Below are 20,683 nucleotides of genomic sequence, written 5' to 3'. Positions count from 1 at the left end.
TATTGCAATTCAAACTGGATTCCATTTGAGTTGAGAAATACAGATCACATTTGTTTTAATGTGGGTGTTATCTTCACTAAATGCGTCTTGCCTAACCTCATAGCACTCTTCAATAACACGAAATGATATCACTGATGGGATCAATCCAAGATTATTGAGTAAGACAAGAGAGGATTTTGCTGAGCCTTTAAAAGAAACCTGTGATCCTCTACAGACAAAGCCAAGGTGCCGGAGTGCTGGTGAATAGCCAGTATCCTTCCTCTGTTTAAGAGGGCAATAGATTCAAAATAGGAACTTACAGGCCAGTGAGCCTTACTTTCATGGTAGTAAAATATAAGAGAAGTTTCTGAGAGATAGCATCTACTAGTATCTGGAAAAGTATAGATTTATCAGGGATAGTCAAGTGGCTTTGTACAGGCCTTGTCTTACAAACAATTGAGTTTTTTTGAGGAAGCATCACATATAAGGCTGTAGATGTTGTCTTAATGGACTTAATAAAGCATTTGACAAGGTCCCTCATGGTAGGCTAACACTGAAGATTAAGGCACATAGGATCCAAGGAGACATGGTAGATTGGATTGAAAATTTTCTTGTACATTGACGAGTCACTGAAGTTGAGAAGAATGAGGGGGGTTCTCATTGAAACGTACTGAATGTTGAAAGACCAAAATAGTGTGGATGTGAAGAGGATGTTTCCAATAGGGAGGGAGTCTAAGACCAGAGAGCACTGCCTTAGAACAGAAGGATGTCTGTTTAGAATAGAGGCATGGATGAACTTCTTTAACCAGAGGATGGTGAATCTGTAGAATTCACTGCCACAGATGGCTGTGGAGGCCAAGTCACTGGGTGTATTTAAAGTGGAAATTGATAGGTTTGTGATTAATAAGGGCATCAAAGTTTACAGAGAGTAGACAGGAGAATAGAGTTGAGAGGGAAAATTAATCAGCCGTGATCATATGGTAGAATAGATGTGATGGGCTGAATGGCCTAATTCTGTTTCTATGTCTTATTGTCTAAGACAGAGGGTAGTGGTAGAGGGATGTTATTCTGATTGCATGTCTGTGACCAGTGGTGTTCTTCAAGAATTGTTGCTGAGAGTTCTGTTATATAATGGGCTGACTTGTATGTTTGTAGGCAACACAAAATCTGATTAAATTGTGCATATTGAGGAAGGTTGCCAAAGAATTTAGAAGATAGACTAGTTGGAAATACGGGCAGCGAAACGCCAGATGGATTTTAATCTAGACAAATATGGGTTGGTGCATATTGAGAAATCAAATGTACGATAAGATTAAGATTAAGGTTTATTTTATTTCTTACATGCACCTCACAACACAAGGGAGTAAAAATCTTTATTTGCATCTCCATTGCAATGTACAAGCAATAAGAAGGGAAATGTGGGAGAATATTACCCAAACACTAATATTGTGTATGTAATTGTTTTGTATACTTATATGTACAGTCAGATATGCAATCAGATCAATGTGTGTTGATAAATCTGATGGCCTGGTGAAGGAAGCTGTCCTGGAGCCTATTGGTCCTGGCTTTATTGCTGCGGTACCACTTGCCAGACAGTACCAACTGAAACAGTTTGTGCTGGGGTGGCTGGATTTACTGATGATCTTCCAGGCCCTTTATACACACGTGCTGCTGTACGTGTCTTGAATAGAGGGAAGTTCACATCTACAGATGTGCTGGGATGTCTGCACCACTCCCTGTAGTGCCCTGCGATTGAGGGTAGTACGAAGAAAGTATACAGTAAATATCTGTACCCTGAAGAGCACTGGTGTCGAGAGAGAGCTTGAGATGCAAGTCCATTGCTCCCTCCAAGTGACAATGCAAGTAGATAGGGTAGTAAGGGAGATATGTTTAGTGTGTTCAATATAAAGGGTGGGAAGTCATGTTACAGCGGTATAAAATCTTTGCTTTTGGCTGCTGATGCAACATTGTGTGCAGTTCTGGTCACCACAATACAGGGAGCATGTGTAAATTTGAACAGGGTGCAGAAAAAGTTCACCAAGACGCTGTATCAAATGGACTACACTTGCTATCAGAAGTTGACAAACTTGGCTAGTTTCCCCTGGAGCACTGGAGGCTGAGGGGTGAACTAGCAGAAGCATTTAAAATTGTAACAGACTAAACAGGTTAGAATAATTTTCCAAGGGTGGAAATGCTCAATACCGGACTCAAGGTTTGAGGGAAAAGGTTAAAGGAGATTTACGAGTTAAGTATTTTGCACAGAGAGTGATGGAAGTGGAGGAAGCAGAAATAGCGTCATTTAAGGTACATTTATAGACACATGAAAAGGCTGAGAATGGAGGAATGCAGACCACATGTGCAGTTAAAATTGGCATCATGGTCAACACAGCTGTCATGGTCTGCAAGGCCAATTCTCATGCTGTACTCTTCTAGGTTCTGTTTTCCCCCTCAATCAACAATACACGCCCCTCTGTTCTTACTAAACCTGGATTTTAACTATGGCCATATCGTTCAAATGTACAGAATTATTTAAAATTATTTTTGTAATTGCATTAAGTTAGGTGATCACCTTTTAAAGCCCTTGCAATGAGGTAATGCAGTTTAAAGTACACAGGAGGCACAGTCCAGGTGATACAATGGTGGGGCTTATACTGATGGTACTCGTATATCAGTGCTGAGAACATTTGTAGGAGGGTTGGCCTTGCTCAGAACAGCTTTTCAAATGTACTCATCTGTATTTTCAGTTCATGTTTATTTCCTCAAACTGGACTGACAATGCAAGTTTAAGGCTGATGGTGGGTGCAGTTACTCGTGATCACCACTGCGGGTGATAATCAATGCAGCCCCTACAGATCAAACAACGGGACGTTTCTACCAATGCTGGTTAGATCAAGTGACTGGTCTGATATCTCAGCCCATAATCAAATCAGGTGGGGCACTCATAGAGAGAGGGAAGTGAATTTGAGCTGATTTAGAGTGGATGTTGACTCTGTTCCAACTGCTACTCCCTGTGATTCTTTTTTCTGGTACTTCTATCCTACTGCCACAACTACTTCCACCACTCATTGGGTGCAAGATTGGAAATGAGTATTTGCATTTTGGGACTGATTTAGGAAGAAGTGTGGATGACCAGTCACACTTCCTGTAAAAATCATTCGGCTTGTAATATCGTGTGCAGCTTGTAAAAATACAGAACCCTAATGTGTTATCAAACCTCATCAATATGACTCACATGCCGACCTATTGCAACTATATTTGTGTTTATGCTTCTTTCTGAATGGTGTAATATGCTTCAATTATGTGAAAAGAGCCACATTTACTGTTCTGTTGCAAGGTTCCTAATTGAGAACACCAAAATTAGTATAATATATAAAGAAGGGGTTAGCATTTAAAATTAATACCCTCAATAAATCTCAATGGTATATTGGCATGATGAAAAATCTGGCAATAGTCCTGTACTTTCCTGGTCATTAAGAGTGTCACTACAGTTCAAGTATATATTACGGAAACAGCCTGATTTTTACTTTCATAGTTGTGAAGAAGTGTTTATTTAGGCCATTAGACACCTTGACAGCAAATTTAAAACCTGTCCTCTAATTTTTTTTTGCATTTGTTGTTTGTAGTGCTAATTCAATAAAAATACTCCAAGGTTAAGTACTTAGAACCTTAAGCATTGAGCCACGGAGTCATACAGGGCAGAAACACGTTCTTTGGCCTTTCACTAGCACTTGATTCACAACCTCCTGTGCCTTGCAAATTCTAAGTCCTCATCTATGTACTTACAACTATTTTGATAACTGCTTTCACCATTCATTCAGGCAGTGCATTTTCAGATGCAACAACCTAGGTGATGAAGTTCATCATCAGATCCACTTTGAACATCTTCCCCATCTCCATAAGCCTGTGTTGTCGAGTTTTTGAAACTTCTGTTATAGCAAAATATTTTCTGCTGTCCGTTGTGGACACATGGACACAGCTCTGCACATCACAAAAACTAACCTCCCTTCCATGAATTCTGTCTTCCCTTCTTATTGCAGTGGGCCAATAGATATAAAAGCCTGAAGTGTGTACCTCCATGCTTAAGGGCAGCTTCTGTTCTACTGTTATAAGACTATTGAATAGTCCCCTTGAATGAGAAGGTGGATCCTGTCTTTGCAATCTGCCTCATTGCCTTGTACCTTACTGTATGTCTGAACTGCACTTTCTCTGTAACCGTACACTTTATTGTATTTTCTTATTGGTTTTCCCTTGTACTACCTCATTGTACCGATGTGATGAAGTGGTCTGTAAGGATAGTGTGCAAAGCAAAGTTTTCACTATACCTTGGTACAAATTTAACAAAACCTTGAGGGCAACATAGTGAAAATCTTATTTATTCTCTTGAGTGTAATCACATCCTTTTTATGATAGGAACTACATACAGTATTCCAATTGTAGCCTAACCAATGTTTTATAAAGCTGTACTATATCCTCCTTACTCTACTAAATTCGAAGGCTTTGATAAAGAAGGCTGGTATCCTATGAGTCCACTATCTCACGTACCTGCCACATTAAGGGATCCTTGAATTTGTGCATCAAGTTGCCTCTGTTGTACAGCTCTCTGAAGGGCCCAATTATTCATTGTAGGTGATCTATCCCTATTAGTTCTCCAAAGTGCATTACCTTGTACTGATCAGGATTAAATTTTTTCTGCCATTGTTTCATCCATTTCACCATGGCAGATATTTTTCTGCCATCTATGACCAAGCTCCTAACTTTCAACAAACCCATCAACTTCCCTGTGATCTGCAAACTTACTGATCATACTTCCTATGTTAATATGCAAATTGTTAATGTATATGACAAAGTAAAGGGATCCCAGCATCAGTCATCCTGGCACACTGTTGGATACTGGCTTCCAAAGTCAGAGACAATCTTTCACCATCATGCTCTGCAAACTGTGATCGAACCGATTTTAGACGCAATTAGCCAACTTGCCTTGGATCACCTGGTATCTAATATTTTGGACCATTCCTATGTGAGACGTTGTGAAAAGACACACTGTAGTTTTGTATTTGCTATGAATTATTCTGTTAAATAACAAAAGCCAGCTTGCATGAACTTGATGTGCAAATGTTACAAAATAGCAATGAGAATACATGCAAAGGTTGCAAATGTAAAGGAAATAACAATGCAGTCCTAAAACTAACAGAAGTTGTGGAATATACAGTAGCATTTGGGATCACAAACTATCAGCTAGCAAGAGCATTTTGATAAATAGGAAATGAACTGTTTGCTTTATTTCAATTATGCAGGTTTCCTGTCATCTGTATTTATTCATTCTCTTTGTTCTCTTACAGTTCCCGAAGTAGGCCCAGCTAATGTAAGTGGGGGAGGTGGCAGTCGATCAGAACTCGTAATAACTTGGGAGGTAAGATCAAAGTGCCTTAACTTCATTTTCTTTTGCAAGTTGAATTTTTCAAGGCAATGCACAGATGTTGAAGTGCAAGTTTTAAATGAGGCGACATAAATTAAACAAGCAAAATTGACATGCCAAATTAACAGCAACACACACAAAATGCTGGAGAACTCAACAAGCCTACAAGCATCTATGGAAAAGAGTACAGTCGATGTTTCAGGCCAAGGCCCTTCAGCAGGACTGCAGGGTCTCAGTCCAAAGTGTCAGCTGTACTCTTTTCCATAGATGCTGCCTGGCCTGCTGAATTCCTCCACATTGTTTGTGTGTGTTGCTTGGATTTCCAGCATCTGAAATTTTCTCTAGTTTGTGCTAAAATAGCAACTAATTTTGCTCAGTTTTAGCTCCTACAGGCAAACAAAAAGGACAATAAATGATATTCTTTCCAGTCCTGATGAAGGGTCTTGGCCTGAAATGTTGACAGTTTACTCCTCTCTATAGATGCTGCCTGACTTGCTGAGTTTCTCCAGCATTTTGTGTGTGTTGCTTTAGATTTCCAGCATCTGCAGAATCTGTTGTCAATAGAAGATTACTAATCAGATAGAGATTGTACTATTTAGATAATGATACAAAGTGTCATATCGCCTCCATGATGCTTTTCCATATGTGGTGGGCGTTGTCTGTCATGTCCAATGATGACAAGAGAATTCTTGAAGAGGAAAAAAAATTGCAGTTCCACTCTCTAGACCTCAGAAATCCAAGTCCAGTGGTACGAATAAGCGTCACAAACTGGGGTCTTCCTTGTTTGCAGAAGATGACCGTGACGTCTTCTGTGCCTTGTCATGCCCTTCGCTCTCCACAGAACATTGCACCCTCCTGGCCGTTGGATCTCACTGTAAATCTCATTTCCCTAACCAGCCAGAGCCGACTTAGCATGCTGGGACAGGATTGTCCCTAACTCACCGGGGCATGAGGCAAGCAGAAAAAAAGAGCAAAACTGTGTGTCTAATGTACAATGCAGAAGTATGCTAGACAAAATTTATTGCTAAGCAACCTGATTGCAGTTACCCTGGAAGTTATTGTCTCTGCTTCTTTGCAGTTTCACTCCAGTGCTTTGAAATCTGTATTTCCTCAGAAACATGCCCTCAAGGAAAAGATTATAGTGAATTAAAACTTAAAATATATCTTGGGCAATTTGTTCTTATGGCCAAATATAGAAAAAGCCTTGCAGGCATTCAGAATAATTACTAACAACTTTATAAATGGAACCCTTTTCAAGTCTTCAAGCTACAAGCTTAGATTGGATAAACTGTAGTTGTTCTCCTCAGAGCCATTCTGGTTATAGAAATGTATAATGTTGTGGTTGATTTTGATAAGATAGAGTGAAATGGTTCCCTTTAATAGGTGGTTCAAGGTGCCAAACATATTCAAAGCAAAAGACACAAGGAGAATACGAGGAAAATCATTACAGAAAGGCTAGGAATGACTGCATTGCTCAAAAAAACAGCTGGCATGGACTGATGAGTTAAATATCTGCCCTCTGCACTGGAATAATTCCAAGGCTCAATGAAAAGCAACCAGTAATCCCAAAGGAAATAAATTGAAAAGCAAGAGGTAGAGATGGTCATTTTTGGTCCTCAGTGTCTAGCAGTCTCCCTGAAAATGAATGAAATAAAACACTGTAAATGACACTATCCAGGTGCATAAGCCCTTCTGTAAATCCCATGAAAACTTCATCAATCCCACAGCTTTCCAAAATATTGAAATTACTTAGATCTTTTTAGAAATTAGGTAACTCTTCTTTCAAGCTGCCAAATAATGCACAGTAAGGTGCTTTAAAATATAAATAAGGCTGACATCTGACTGTTTATTAGTGTTGTTTTAGTGAAGATTGTTCATCAGAACACCAGAATCTCCTGCTTATCTTCACCAAAAGGTTGCTTTTAGGTCCTGGTCAAGCTTCTACCTCAAACCAACGTTGCATCAGAATCAGAACGCTTCCAGAAATTCTGTTAACAATGAGCCAAATGATCAGTCTAGAATTGCAAGCTGATGTCTTGAGTGGAAGCTGAGCGCACAGCCTCTCACACAGAGTGAATGTGCTGACACGGAAGTGTATCAGTTAATCCTGATTGTAATTCTTCGCTCTGTTTCTGTGTGATTTAAAGCTAAAACTCAGAGTGCGTTGTCAGCATAGCATTTTGTTTTTCCAGTCCAAAACTGCAATGGTACAAACTTTGAATAATTTAAAGTCTTTAAAAGATACTGTATATTGGTAATCTTTTTAGTTTTTTTTGCCTAACTTGCAAATCATCAGTGCCATTCTTTGTGCAGTTGCCTACCAAATTGAGAAAAGGTGAAAGATCACTACAAGCCCAATGAGCAATATGGGCTCCTCTGTGCCTTAACAATCTGTTGGTGACCTAAACGATCAGTTTTGAAAAGAATTTTTGTGTCTCCAAAACAGCTTACAAGTGTTACTTTTCATAACTTTTTTTTTATATTTGATTTCACTTTCAGCCTGTGCCTGAAGAATTACAAAACGGTGAAGGCTTTGGATATGTTGTTGCTTTTCGACCACTTGGAGCAACAAGTTGGATGAAGGCGGCAGTAACATCAGCAGATGCATCAAGATATATTTTTAGAAATGAAAGTGTTCCACCCTTCTCTCCCTATGAAGTAAAGGTTGGAGTTTACAACAACAAAGGCGAAGGGCCTTACAGTGCAGTAATCACTGTATATTCAGCTGAGGAAGGTAAGGAAAGAAGCCGAGTCAATTACCTGTTGAAATCGTTAATTATCATATCACAGCTCCTGGTCTTGTTGTCGTGTCTGTCGTACCATGCCAAAGCATTCCATCCACCATTCCACAGCAAAACCATAAGCAGTCAAGTTGCCGTCAGACCTCTTCTGCATAAAAGTCCCTTGTTGCAAGGACCTAGTATTTCTCAGTTATATAGGATATCTAGCTTTGTACATTCGGCTGGGAGTGGGGATAAGCTCCCACCACCTATTAAATGCACCCAATGGTGTGCATCTCAAACAGCCTCTGACAACCAAGTCCAGCTCCTGGCCTTCATGTGCGGCTCAGCTACTAAGCCCGGTGGAACTATTTCCACTGGCAGGAGAAAGGGCAAATATGAGCTACTGGTGCCTTAAAACCAGTTGCTTCAGGCAGATGGGACTCGTTAGCTGTGGCTGGCAGCTAACTAGGAAATGGAAAATGCTGGTCTCAAACCTCAACTGTCTAGTGACTATAGCCACTCATGCACTGAGTTCAACGCTGACTGGTAACTCTTGGAAAGCCGCTGATGCCAAACTGTATCAGTCTCTGCACTCCTTTGGATCAATCAGCTGCGTGCGGAGAGGGAGCCTACTACACGAGTAACAGCTTGACCTCCACATCGTACTGCCATGGCTTGCATACTCTCTTACATATCATGTAGACAATTAGGACAAGACACCTGTGGTCGACCCCGATCCACTGAGGGCTTCAATGATCAGTGGATATCTGAATCTGTAAATAAAAGGCACAAAACAAAGTATCTGAAACAGTAGTGAAGACCCAAAAGGCACAGGGTAATCAAACAGACAGCATTCAGAATTCCCAGAATGCAAGAGTCTCAGTGGTGAAAAATCTCTTGATCTCTACAGAAAGGCTGATATTGACACAATGTAACTGCCTTTCTTTTTTTATTATTGAGGTCTAGCACTGTGAGAATAATTCCAAACAAAAACTTGGATGTTGCCGTTTAGTTATCAAATGTCATGCTATCCTCTCACCTTATGTAGATTTAGCCAAGCTAATACTTCTAGGTATATCTTCAATAAATGTTAACCATTCTGATTATCACACGTGAATGATTCACTGCTTTTTGTAAAGGAGTGACACAAATTTTACCAATAATTGTGAGTTTTATTTTACATACTAGTAGAAAATTAACAACAATCTGCTGGAGACATTCGTCTTCTGAAGGGGAAAAGGAATTATTGATGTTTTATGTTGAGGCCCTGCCTCAGGGGTAAGAGAGGCGAGAGAAAATAATCAAGAAGGAAAAGGGTGAGATTGACCAACTGGTGATCGGTGGAATCAGGAAGGGTAAAAGATAGCAGGCAGGCGGATTTAGGTGGGGAAGGGGGAAGAGTGGAATTGAGTGGTAGAGTCAGATAAATGATAGACTGAAGTAGACAAAGAAAAAAAGGCAGGTGGATCCATGTGAGGTTGGATAAGTAGGAACACAAAGACTTCCGAGTGATAGGATCTGATAGGGAATGAAGGTGGTAATGGGGACCACAGGTGGCAAGATAACAGACAGATGAAACTACATAGACTTCTAATTATCAACAGCTCACATGGCTAGGCCTCAACAAAGGCACTTTGACAGAATATTTTGAACCTTAAATTATTAAAATCATTTCAATACTTCAGAGAAATATCATTAACTAGTAATAGAAAACATAATAATTTAGTTAATTCAGTTAATTTATATGTTTTAAATGACCTAAAACTAATCCTTCATCCTCACAGTTGTTTCTTTCTGTTAAAATAAGAGCTCTTAAGTTTCAATCTTATCTGATCTGGTCCAATATATTACCCATTCTAATTCTTGGATATTTCAGAAAGTCGGTATTCCAACACCAGATACCATGTTGGACCACAGCCAGAAAATCACTAGTGAACACCTTTCAGCTTCCATTTTTTCAAATTCTAGCACTGGTCAAACTTCCTTTTTGTCTGATAAGAATGTGTCTACCTTCTTACCATTTATTCTTTGAAATGCCTGAGGGATGAAAACTACACCATATTTGCCCCACAATAGCTGCCACTATTTCTTTTATCAGTTAGGAAACATTTAGGAGCCATCATTGTGAGGAAGACCACATGGCCGTTGGTACAATTAAGCCTCTGTGTCAGTAGAATTATATGCCAGTAATTCTGTTTTCAGTGAAAGGTTGAGAAACTCGCATTTTTTGTCATTTCAAGCAGAAGAATCAAATCTAAATATATACTACTGAAGGAATAGCCTAAGGTAACTCTTGACATTTTGCCTGTGTTAACTCTGCAGATGCTAATGTACATTTAAACTCGTGTTCAAATGTCAACTCTGCGCAAACAGGACCTTAAAAATACAAAAAAAATGTTTGTGATAGCTCCCTTGGGACTTTGAGTTTGAACTGAAGAAATCAGTGCAATTACCTCATTGGCAAGTCAGTGGTCATAAATGAATTGAAAATAGTCGTTTTGTCATAGTACAATTTTTATCCTACCTTTAATCTGAATTTAAAGTGTAGCTCCAGAACACACAACGAGTCCAGAACTGTGTTTAAAAATGCTAAGATGTCACCATGTGGAGGACTCAAAGCAGTGTATTTCAATACTACTTGCACAACATGTACGTGTGTGCACCTTGTGTAAGACCTTATACCTGCATCTTTCATGCATTGTCAATAAATTTCAGGAATCCCTCACAAAAGATAGAATTAACCTGCTTTATCATGCCTGGTCCACTTTATGTGGAATTAATCATGAATTTAAACACCACTGGAAATAGTTATGCAGCTCAAAGAGGATTATTTAGAAACAGTGTGATGCAGTCACAGGAGCAAGAGCTTAACTTTCCAACACTGACCTTGGAATCCCTGTGGAAATAGAGGACATGCATAGGTAGGTCCTGCACGCTTGAGGACTTCAAGTAACAGTGGATCGAAAAAAAAAAGTAGGAGGTTATAATGCAGGAAGCCAATATACCCAGAGATTGTTCTTAGAAAATGTTGTACTGTACACTATCACAAACATACCCTCTTTTCTCTCCACACATATACACTATCTTTCTATCTCTCTCTCATTCTCTCTCTGCCTTGCTCTCTCACTCTCTCCCCCTCTGACTTGAAACACCTTTGCTATTTTGCTTCTCGTATTCTGCTGTAGGGTCCTTGACCTGAAATGTCAACTACCTTTCCCTTCCAACTCATGCTGCCTTAAGCATTGAGTGTTTCCAGCATTCTCTGTCTTTTTTTTATGCAGAGTTAACTTAGGGGTGTGCTGTCATGCAGCAATGACTAAGTCATGGGGTCAGTCAACAACAGATCCTATCCACAATTAACTCCAAAACGTCAGTCACCAACAGCAGAATATATCATTTAACAAATCTCCTGAATATGCACTTGTCTGCCTACATGCACATATTCAGTTACACACATGCACATCCCAGGCAGAAATCAGAGTATCTGAAATGGGTGAATTGCCTTATGAAGAAAGGTTGGTGAAGCTAGATTTAAATCTGCAGGAATTTAGAAGAGTGGAAGTACCTCAATTGAAAAATATAAGACTTTGAGGAATCAGCAGAGTGGATGTTGCACTGAGATAATGAATGGTTCAGCCATGATCTGACTGTATGGCAGATGAGACTTGAGGAGCCAAATGGCCTTGTTCTGCTTCTAAATGACATATTGATATGTGCGTTGGAACTGGTTTGTCATTGTTACATATACAAAGATCCACTGAAAAACTTGATTTTGCAAGCCATCAATACAGATTATTTCAAAACGTAAGTACATTGAGGTAGTACAAGGGGAAAGCAATAACAGAAGGCAGAACATAACATTAGAGTTATAGAGAAAGGACAATGCAAGATGACAACAGTTGTAAAGGCCATGATGCAGTAGATTGCGAGGTCAAGTGTTCATCTTTAACATTCCAGAGGTCTGTTCAAGAGTCTTATAACAGCAGGATGGAAGCCATCTTTGATCCTGGTGGTGCACGTCTTCAGGCTTCAGTATCTTCTGCCCAATGGAAGGGGGGGATAATGTCTGCAGTGGAAGTTTGATTACTCTGGCTACCTTTCTGAGGCAGCAAAAGGGTACACAAAGTCGATGGACCAAAGGCAGGTTTTTGCAATGGTCTGGCCTGAAAGAATTCTGCAATTTCTTTCAGTTTTGAGCAGAACATTTGCAATACTAAGCTGTGATGCACCCAGACAAGAAGCTTTCCGTGGTGTATCCTTGAAAATTCATCGTGGTTAATAGAGACCAGCTGAATTTCCTTAGCATTCTGAGCAGGTGGAGTTGCTGATGTTCTTTCTTGTCTATCGTGTCTACACAGTTGAACCAGTTCAAGCTATTGCTGACTGATATAGTGCTTATCAGTCAGTTGGTCATTACAGCTGTCATTCAAGACAAAGTGCTGAAGTCTGAAGCTGAGCCATCCAGGTCAACGCTCTCTTGGGTTGTCTTTCATCGACCATCTGTACCATCTTTCTCTCCAGTTCAGCAACAAACCATCAGTCTGTCATCAGCCACTGGTACAGTATGGCATGCAAAAGACAAGATAATGACTGTTTTCAGTATTGATTGGATACATACAATTGCCTGGCATCAAGATTTTCTTGGCTCCTGAGTTCATGATTTATCCTCAAGCAGACATCATTGTGATACTATAAATTGCATAATCACCTGCTGGGTGATCAATTTTCCACAAAGTTATTGTGAATGCAGAGTAGCTGTATTTCTGAACTGTGCTTACAGTGAAGGAATGCTAATGGCATTTTTTATGGGTTACTCCAATGAGAAACTTCCATGTCACTCTAAAGAAGCCTTACGGTTGGCTGACATCCACTTAGTAGCATGATTTTGGCAGCAACACTGGCACTCAGTTTCATAACATCAACGAGCTTGGATATGTTACTCTTGACTATTTCATCCAAATTGTCATTATGGATTGTGAACATCCTGAGCTCTAGCACTCTACCTACCCATAAGTATCAAGTACCTCTCCCTCTCATGTTTGCGTTCCTCCTCTGGACTTGGTGTTGAGTGCAGCAGTAGGTAAATAGGTCAGTATTATACCTATGTGAATTTAGTCTCTTTTCCTTGCTAAAGCAGAGATGCAGCAAAGAGTTTCCAGACTGACTCCTGTTATTATGCTTCCCCTGGCTGAGGACTTTAGAGCAAAAAATCACAATTTCAAAATTTGGAGAAGACTATTTCAGAGAGGGAAGCAGAGAAATTGTTTCACACAGCGGGTGGAGAAACATTGGATTTCTCAAGTTATGACCTTGTTGAACTTACTGAATAGCAGAGCATTCAGCAGTGATTCTTACTGAATGGCAGAGCATTCAGCAGTGATCTTATTGAAAGGCAGAGCATGCTGAAGGAGACTGAAGGAAATAGTTCTTGTAAACTTCTTACCTTCTCTTGTTCTTTGCTGAGCACTCGCTGTTCATTTACTGATTTTTCTTTATGACTTGACCACATCTGTAACTTGTCAGCAGCAAAGTTTAGATATCCTAATGGACATAAAATTGGAATTATTCTTGCTTGTAATGTTTTTACACAAAAGTTAACATATAGCTTTACCGTTTTGGAAGCTCTATTCTTCGAGTGAAGAAATGCAACTGCTGACATTGAGAGAAAAAATTGTCAAGGCAAATTGATATGTAGAATGTTCTTAAACTATCAAATACTATTTCCAAGATCAAAGTTACTTTAAAGTTTATAATGTAGTAATTGCATTTATTTCAATAACTCCTTTTTATGCTGTGTTAGTCATTAGTTTCAAAAATTTTCAGTGATGATTTTTGCTAAATGATTGTCACTTCAGCTAGCAATATATAATTCCAAATTCAGACTAAAACTTATCATCAGAGTGTCTGCTATGTTATCCATTGCAGAAATACAAATGTACTGTATATGATCACGGTATCTGCCTCATTCATGAGTGAAAGAACAGCCTTGTGCAGTTTTAGTAAACATCTCCCTAGTGAATTTTACTTCCCTCATGAATCTCCTATGATCTCTCTCCAGATATGACATATTAGAATGCAATTTAAAGGTCATTGCATTATCCACAATCTCAATTGAAATACACTTAAAATGTTTCAGGCATCCAGATCTTTCAATATTCTAAAAGTTTCAATCAGATCTCTCCTCGTCCTTCTGGGCACAATAGAACTTAGGCATAGAGCCAACAGACACGCATCTTATACTAAGTTTCTCATTCCACGCATCATTCTTGTGAGTCTCATAAGGTCTGACAGAGACAACTGGTGACCTACTAAATTTCCTCAAACTGTTTATGAAGTAGATTTGCTGGCATGCCTTCTTTACAATTGCATCAGTATAGTTGTTTAAGGATCGACCCTTTATTATGTTAATAACCAAGTGAAATCTTTACCACCACTGACCCCTCAATGAGAACAATGGAGAGCCAGTGGGATTTTGTTTTTATAGAGCTTAAACACCAGAAACTCTGCAGATGCTGGAGATCCAGAGGTACACACACAAAATGCTGAAGGAGTTCAGTAGATCAGGCAGCATCTGCAAAAAAGAATACAGTCAATGTTTTGCCAAGATACTTTATCAGGGTTGGAGTCCTGATGAAGGGTGTTAGCCAAAATGTCAGCTCTTTATTTCTTTCCTTAGATGCTGCCTGACCTGCTGAGATCCTCCAGCATTTTGTGTGTGTTTCTGTAGGCCAATTGTAGCAATACACAATTAACAGTGAGTCCAGATCCTTGCTGAGGTGGGAGTTAATTCTAGCTATAAGCAACCTCTCAAACCACTCCATCCCATCGCCACGGTAGATGTGAGTGCAACTTTGCAATGGCCATTTGAGGCTGCTTACCCAGCTCTTCATGGGCACTGATATGATTGATGCCCTTTTGAAGCAGGTAGGAACTGAGACCACAGGAGTGAAAGTTTGAAGAAATATATGAATGCTCCAGCCAGTTGGTCAGCAAGGATTTCAGTACTCCACCAGATTCACAATTAGGGTCTAACGCCTGGCGAGGGTTTATCTTCCTGAAGGATTTTCTAATTACAGCTTCCAAGACAGAGATCAGAGAATCACCAGGTGCCATGGGGATTTGCCATAATGTTATTCTCCTTTTCAAAGTGTACATAAAAGACACTAAGATCATCGGCGAGTGTAGTCTCACTGCTATTTATACTATTAGGTTTTCCTTTTTTGGAAGTAATGGCATTGAAGCATTGCCACAACAGTCATGTACCAGATTTAAGCCACTAGTCAATCCTTACCAATTCAAAAGGATTCCAAATCTTATTATTTCACCTCAGCTGGCTAAAAGCTTTAAATATGTATCCTGTTTTACTGCAGGCCAGGGATTTGCATTCTTTAAAGAGTTATTTGTAGGATGACTACAGGTGTTCAGACTGCCAGAAAAACCAGTCCTGCTTCCAGAGAAAAATTATCAGAATTATCTTTATATTACTGATGTTTACTAGCAACTTTGATAAGTGAGTAAATAGCAGTCTCCACTCCCAACACTGTTGCTCCAGATGTGTGGACTCAGTGGGGCAGAAGCTGGTTTTTGCAGTCCACCAGCATAAGAAAGATCAGCACTTTTCCAAATTATCCATCCATCTGGTATACTGAGTGCAGTTGGAAGAAATTTGTGAAGTATGTAAGGCAGCTCCAATGCCCTTGAACGCAGCATGATTACCCGTGAGGATTTTGAAGGACATCTCATTTCTGAGTTCTGCACAGAAGTAGCAACCATCCACAACATGCAGACATGCAAACTTAAAATACGGTTTATTTTTGTTTGGCCATAGACAGGATAAACTGATGACTCCTCCTGATATATTTCAATCTTCATCCATCAGCAGGTCACTTAGTAGAAGAATGCCTGATCTGATCCACAATCGATGTATGCATGCATTCAGTTTGAGTTGAGTTACTGGAGGCTGACTAGGAGTACAAACAAACCTAATGTCTGCCTTTCTAATGCAGAAAATGGATCTCTACCACAAATGATGAACTGTGCAAAGAATCAGTGTCAAACTAAACACTGCTATCCTGGATGGCTTTTCATTTCTTTTTTAATTAGATTAGATTATGAGGACACTCAGTCCTCGTTTATTGTCATTTAGAAATGCATGCATGCATTAAGAAATGATACAATGTTCCTCCAGAGTGATATCACAAAAAAATCAGGACAAACCAAAGACTAAACCATATAATTATAACGTATAGTTACAGCAGTGCAAAACAATACCATAATTTGATAAAGGGCAGACCATGGGCACAGTAAAAAAAAGTCTGAAGGTTCCAATCGACTCCCAATAGTCCCAATAGCAGGCAGCAAAAGGGAGAAACTCTCCCTACCATAAACCTCCAGGCATCGACAACTTGATGCATTGGAAGCACCCGACCACAGCCGACTCTGAGTCCGTCTGAAAACTTTGAGCCTCCAACCAGCCCCTCCGATACAGCGTCCCGAGAACCATCCTCTGCCGAGCACTTCGACTCCACCCCAGCCGCTGAGCAGCAAGCAAAGCCGAGGACTCGGGGCCTTCTCCTCCGGAGATTCTGGATCACAACAGATATATTCAAGTAGAAAGCAGCCTTGGGGTAGTTGCAAGTCAGGAATCAAAGTTACTATGTGTTCACAGTAATGCTCACGTTGACCTGGGAAGAATATATTTTTGACATTGTTGATCCCAGATCTAGAACCAACATTCAAAATGATGATAGTATGACATAGTTAAATAGAAAAAGATAAGACTCAAGTGTAAGACAGGATACTGTTGCTGAACAGTTTCTAACTAGCACCAGTCGCATACACTTACGTGGCCATTAGACACTCCACCAAGCTTAGAGGAAATAGTTTTTAAATAGCGCCAGTTACTTATTTCAAAAAGCAGTGATTTTTGTCACTAGTAGTTGGTGAGAAATAAACAGTAAGACAATTCAGAACCGTTTTGCTCACTGTAGTTTCAAGCATTCAGACTTGGAAATGCTAGAAACGGCTGGAACTGAAAAGGAAACAAATTCACAACTTCAACAAGTTAGGTACTATGAAGAATTTGAAGGTATCACCATCATCTTGAATGTTACCTTGCTCCCCGCCAGACATTCAGCTCTCAACTGTGGCTCCAAGTAGCTGTTTGCATGCAACAGCGGCCACACCCTAGTGAACCGCTTTGAAAGGCAGATCAGGTGAGGGTAGCCGGGAAGTCTCATAGCCCAGTGAGTTAAGGACATACCTGTCCTAGCATGTCCCTGGCAGTCTGGGCAGATGAGATCTATAGTGAGGTCATTGGCCAGGAAGGTGGTTCTGCAACACTACGTGGAGAGCAAAGAGCATGACGAGGCACAGAAGAAATCATAATAATCCACTGCAACCAGCGAGGACCCAGTTGTGACATCCACTCATACCACTGGACCTGAACTTCCAAGGTCAAGAGAGTGAAACTGCCCCAGTAAAACTGCTTTTCCACTTTAAAACTCTCCCACACAGCTTTCCTGTCATCATCAGATACGATGGACAACTGCCAGTAGTATTGGTAGTTTTCTAGTTTGTTCTGTATTTTATTTAAGTACATAATGTGTTACCCAGTTAAATAGTAGTTTGCCTTTTATATACCATTTTAACTACTTCCATGAAACTTTGGCTAATTGAGGCAGCTGCTCAATTGGGCCGAAGTGTATTTGTCCTTATGTGTCTAAGTTAAATGGAATCCACTATATTTTTAGGACTTGTTTCTCATTTACAAATGGATTTTCTTGATTGCAAAATCAAGGAATTTTCAACCACAATGAAAGCCAATGGTTGTGTACCCAGAGACTACTTACCATTAACTTTGCTGTACAGAACGGTGCAATTAATTTTTAATGACTTGTTTTATTATTAATATCATATTGGTGGATTGAATGATAAGTATTCGTGTATGCTTGCTTTTACATAGTTTACTGCCTCTGGATCTGATCGTATGTAAAGGGCAATATGTCATCATTACCACTTCCGGCATTCAACAGTAACTTTTCCTAAATTATACTAGTTTCTGGAAGCATTTGCCTGTACTCTGCCCCTTTAAATCTTGTCATTGCCACCTAGTTTCAGGTTTTTTTGTTAAGTGTTTTTAATATTATCTTTATAACCTAGCCAAGTTTTTTGTCATTTGTTTACATGTTGTTTGTATATTATGAATTCAGAATAGTTTGAGAAAACTAGTACTAAGTTCATATGCACCCTACTAACTGTGTGCCAAAAGAGAAATTTGGGATATTTTAAGGTGTTTCACTTATTTTTGACTTGCTTTATTTATTTTTATTCCATTAATTATTTTAATCTATTTGAATAAGGTCATAAGACATGGGAGAAGGCCATTTGGCCCATTGAGTGTGCTCTGCCATTCAACCATGGCTAATTTATTTCCCCTCTCAACCCCATTCATGTTTGGGAAACAAGGATACTTCAGGAAGATGGGTTGTGGTGACTGGTATGGGATTGTTGATGCACTTGGAGGTAATGAGAACATTGAAGATTAGGTTAAGGTAGTGGTGATGGTGATTATTCAGGAAAAAGCTTGTGGTCGAGTGATAGTCATAGTCAAAGTCATAGTCATACTTTATTGATCCCGGGGGAAATTGTTTTTTTTGTTACAGTTGCACCATAAATAATAAATAATAATAAAACCATAAATAGTCAAATAGTAATATGTAAATTATGCCAGTAAATTATGAAGTAAGTCCAGGACCAACCTATTGGCTCAGGGTGTCTGACCCTCCAAGGGAGGAGTTGTTAAGTTTGACGGCCACAGGCAGGAATGACTTCCTATGACGCTCTGCGTTGCATCTCGATGGAATGAGTCTCTGGCTGAATGTACTCCTGTGCCCACCCAGTACATTATGTAGTGGATGGGAGACACTGTCCAAGATGGCATGCAACTTAGACAGCATCCTCTTTTCAGACACCATCATGAGAGAGTCCAGTTCCATCCCCACAACATCACTGGCCTTATGAATGAGAATGAGTTTGTTACTTATGGGACCTGAAGAAGATCTGAAGCTAGGAGATGCATTTGGCAGTTACATTGGGTAGTTAAAGGAGACTTAATATTAATTAATTAATTGCCCATTATGCCACTGGCATTTAGGGCAGCAATGAATGTCCTCCATCTCTGTCTATCCTTGGCCATATAGGAGTCTTCATTGCTGTTTTTGTAACATTGTAACAATTTTTTTTTGACCAGTCAGGGTTGTTAGCCCTGAGCTGAACTTCCAAACCTTGGGGACCGGTGGACCACTCTTAGTCTGGCCTTTACCATCGGACCTGTTTGGCATGGGTGACCCTACCAAGAGCCAAGGCACAAGGCCCTGACTCCAGCTCAACATAGGTCATTGAGTCATGCAAGCCTCCAAACTCTACACCAAGGTTTTGGTCCTCTGGGAAGTAAAGGATACCTGCATGAAAATCCAGGCTTTGAACTCCATACTGACAGACCAACTGAGACTACTTCTCTTTAGTTAACATTGAGTCAATTCTCACATTCATTTCTTATGCTGCTGCTCACAAACCTGATTATGCATGAATCTCCTGCTCTGTCGCTATATCCAGAGGCCTCCATCTATACGGAAGCCATAATCAATTTGGTCTTCCATATTAACTGCACAATATTTAAAAGCATAAATAGAATTCTATTCCCTGGCACACAAAATTATTGAACGATAGAATGGAAGTTTGAGGCCAGTGTGTTCTTAATTGGTTGGGAAGTGATAATTGCTGCTGATCAACACTCCAAACCCCAAAATGCAACTTTACAAGCATAAAGCCTCGTTATTTTCCAATCTTCAATTAATTTGGTATGCTAATTGCATCTACTTTTCATTTTTCTTCTCATTTAGACTTTGCTTGGTTTGGGATCTTTCAATCTGTTTGTTTGAAGACCCTGTCTATTTCTTACCACAGATAACAATTAATAGATCAGCTAATCTCTTTTAACACAGCAAAGAATTTCAGTGTTCCCAAAAAGAAAAGATGTCCAATGCTGGAAAACAAAATCAGAGATTTGCCCCAGTTTTTAGCAGAATCCTGAAAGCAAGTCTTAATTAATTATCTTTTGAAGTTAAGTCATGGAATTTGTGTGGCATAATTGATGAGTCAAATGACCTCCTCCTGTACTGTAACTATTTTATGATTCTAGATCAATTAGTAATTTGTAATTTGGAAATTAGTCATTTTATATTCTTTCTGCATTATATTCTCTTCCCTATTATGACATTTTTGATGTGATTTATTAGCTTCACTTCTATTTTAATTGTTGCCTGCAAGCTAAGTATGGGAACAATGTTATTTGAATTTGCTTTCTTCTGCTAGCCACAATTTGCCTTTAAATACTTGCTTTAAACAGATAACTTCAGCAGGTTCTTGAGCAGTTGATAACAGATTAATTCTTTCAGTGACAGATATTGGCTCTTTAGCATATGGTACCCCATTCTGACTCTGATGATCCTTTCCAGCTTGCATCACGTACCAGATTCTTTTTGACATAAGGTTATTAATCACT

General features: G+C 39.5%; 1 protein-coding gene across 3 annotated transcripts in view; it reads left to right on the top strand.

Annotated features, from left to right (window-relative positions):
* Positions 1 to 20,683, top strand: part of LOC140211113 (contactin-4-like) — a 2,284,382-nt gene that overhangs the window by 2,158,472 nt on the left and 105,227 nt on the right. For all 3 annotated transcript variants that reach the window (XM_072280600.1, XM_072280598.1, XM_072280599.1), the window contains 2 exons: positions 5,319 to 5,389; positions 7,895 to 8,129. In XM_072280600.1, the coding sequence (XP_072136701.1) occupies positions 5,319 to 5,389; positions 7,895 to 8,129 (306 nt within the window). The remainder of the gene's footprint in view (positions 1 to 5,318; positions 5,390 to 7,894; positions 8,130 to 20,683) is intronic.

Source organism: Mobula birostris, chromosome 16 (assembly GCF_030028105.1).
Source record: "Mobula birostris isolate sMobBir1 chromosome 16, sMobBir1.hap1, whole genome shotgun sequence".
Lineage (NCBI taxonomy): Eukaryota > Metazoa > Chordata > Chondrichthyes > Myliobatiformes > Myliobatidae > Mobula > Mobula birostris.
This window is presented reverse-complemented; position numbering and strand designations above follow the sequence as displayed.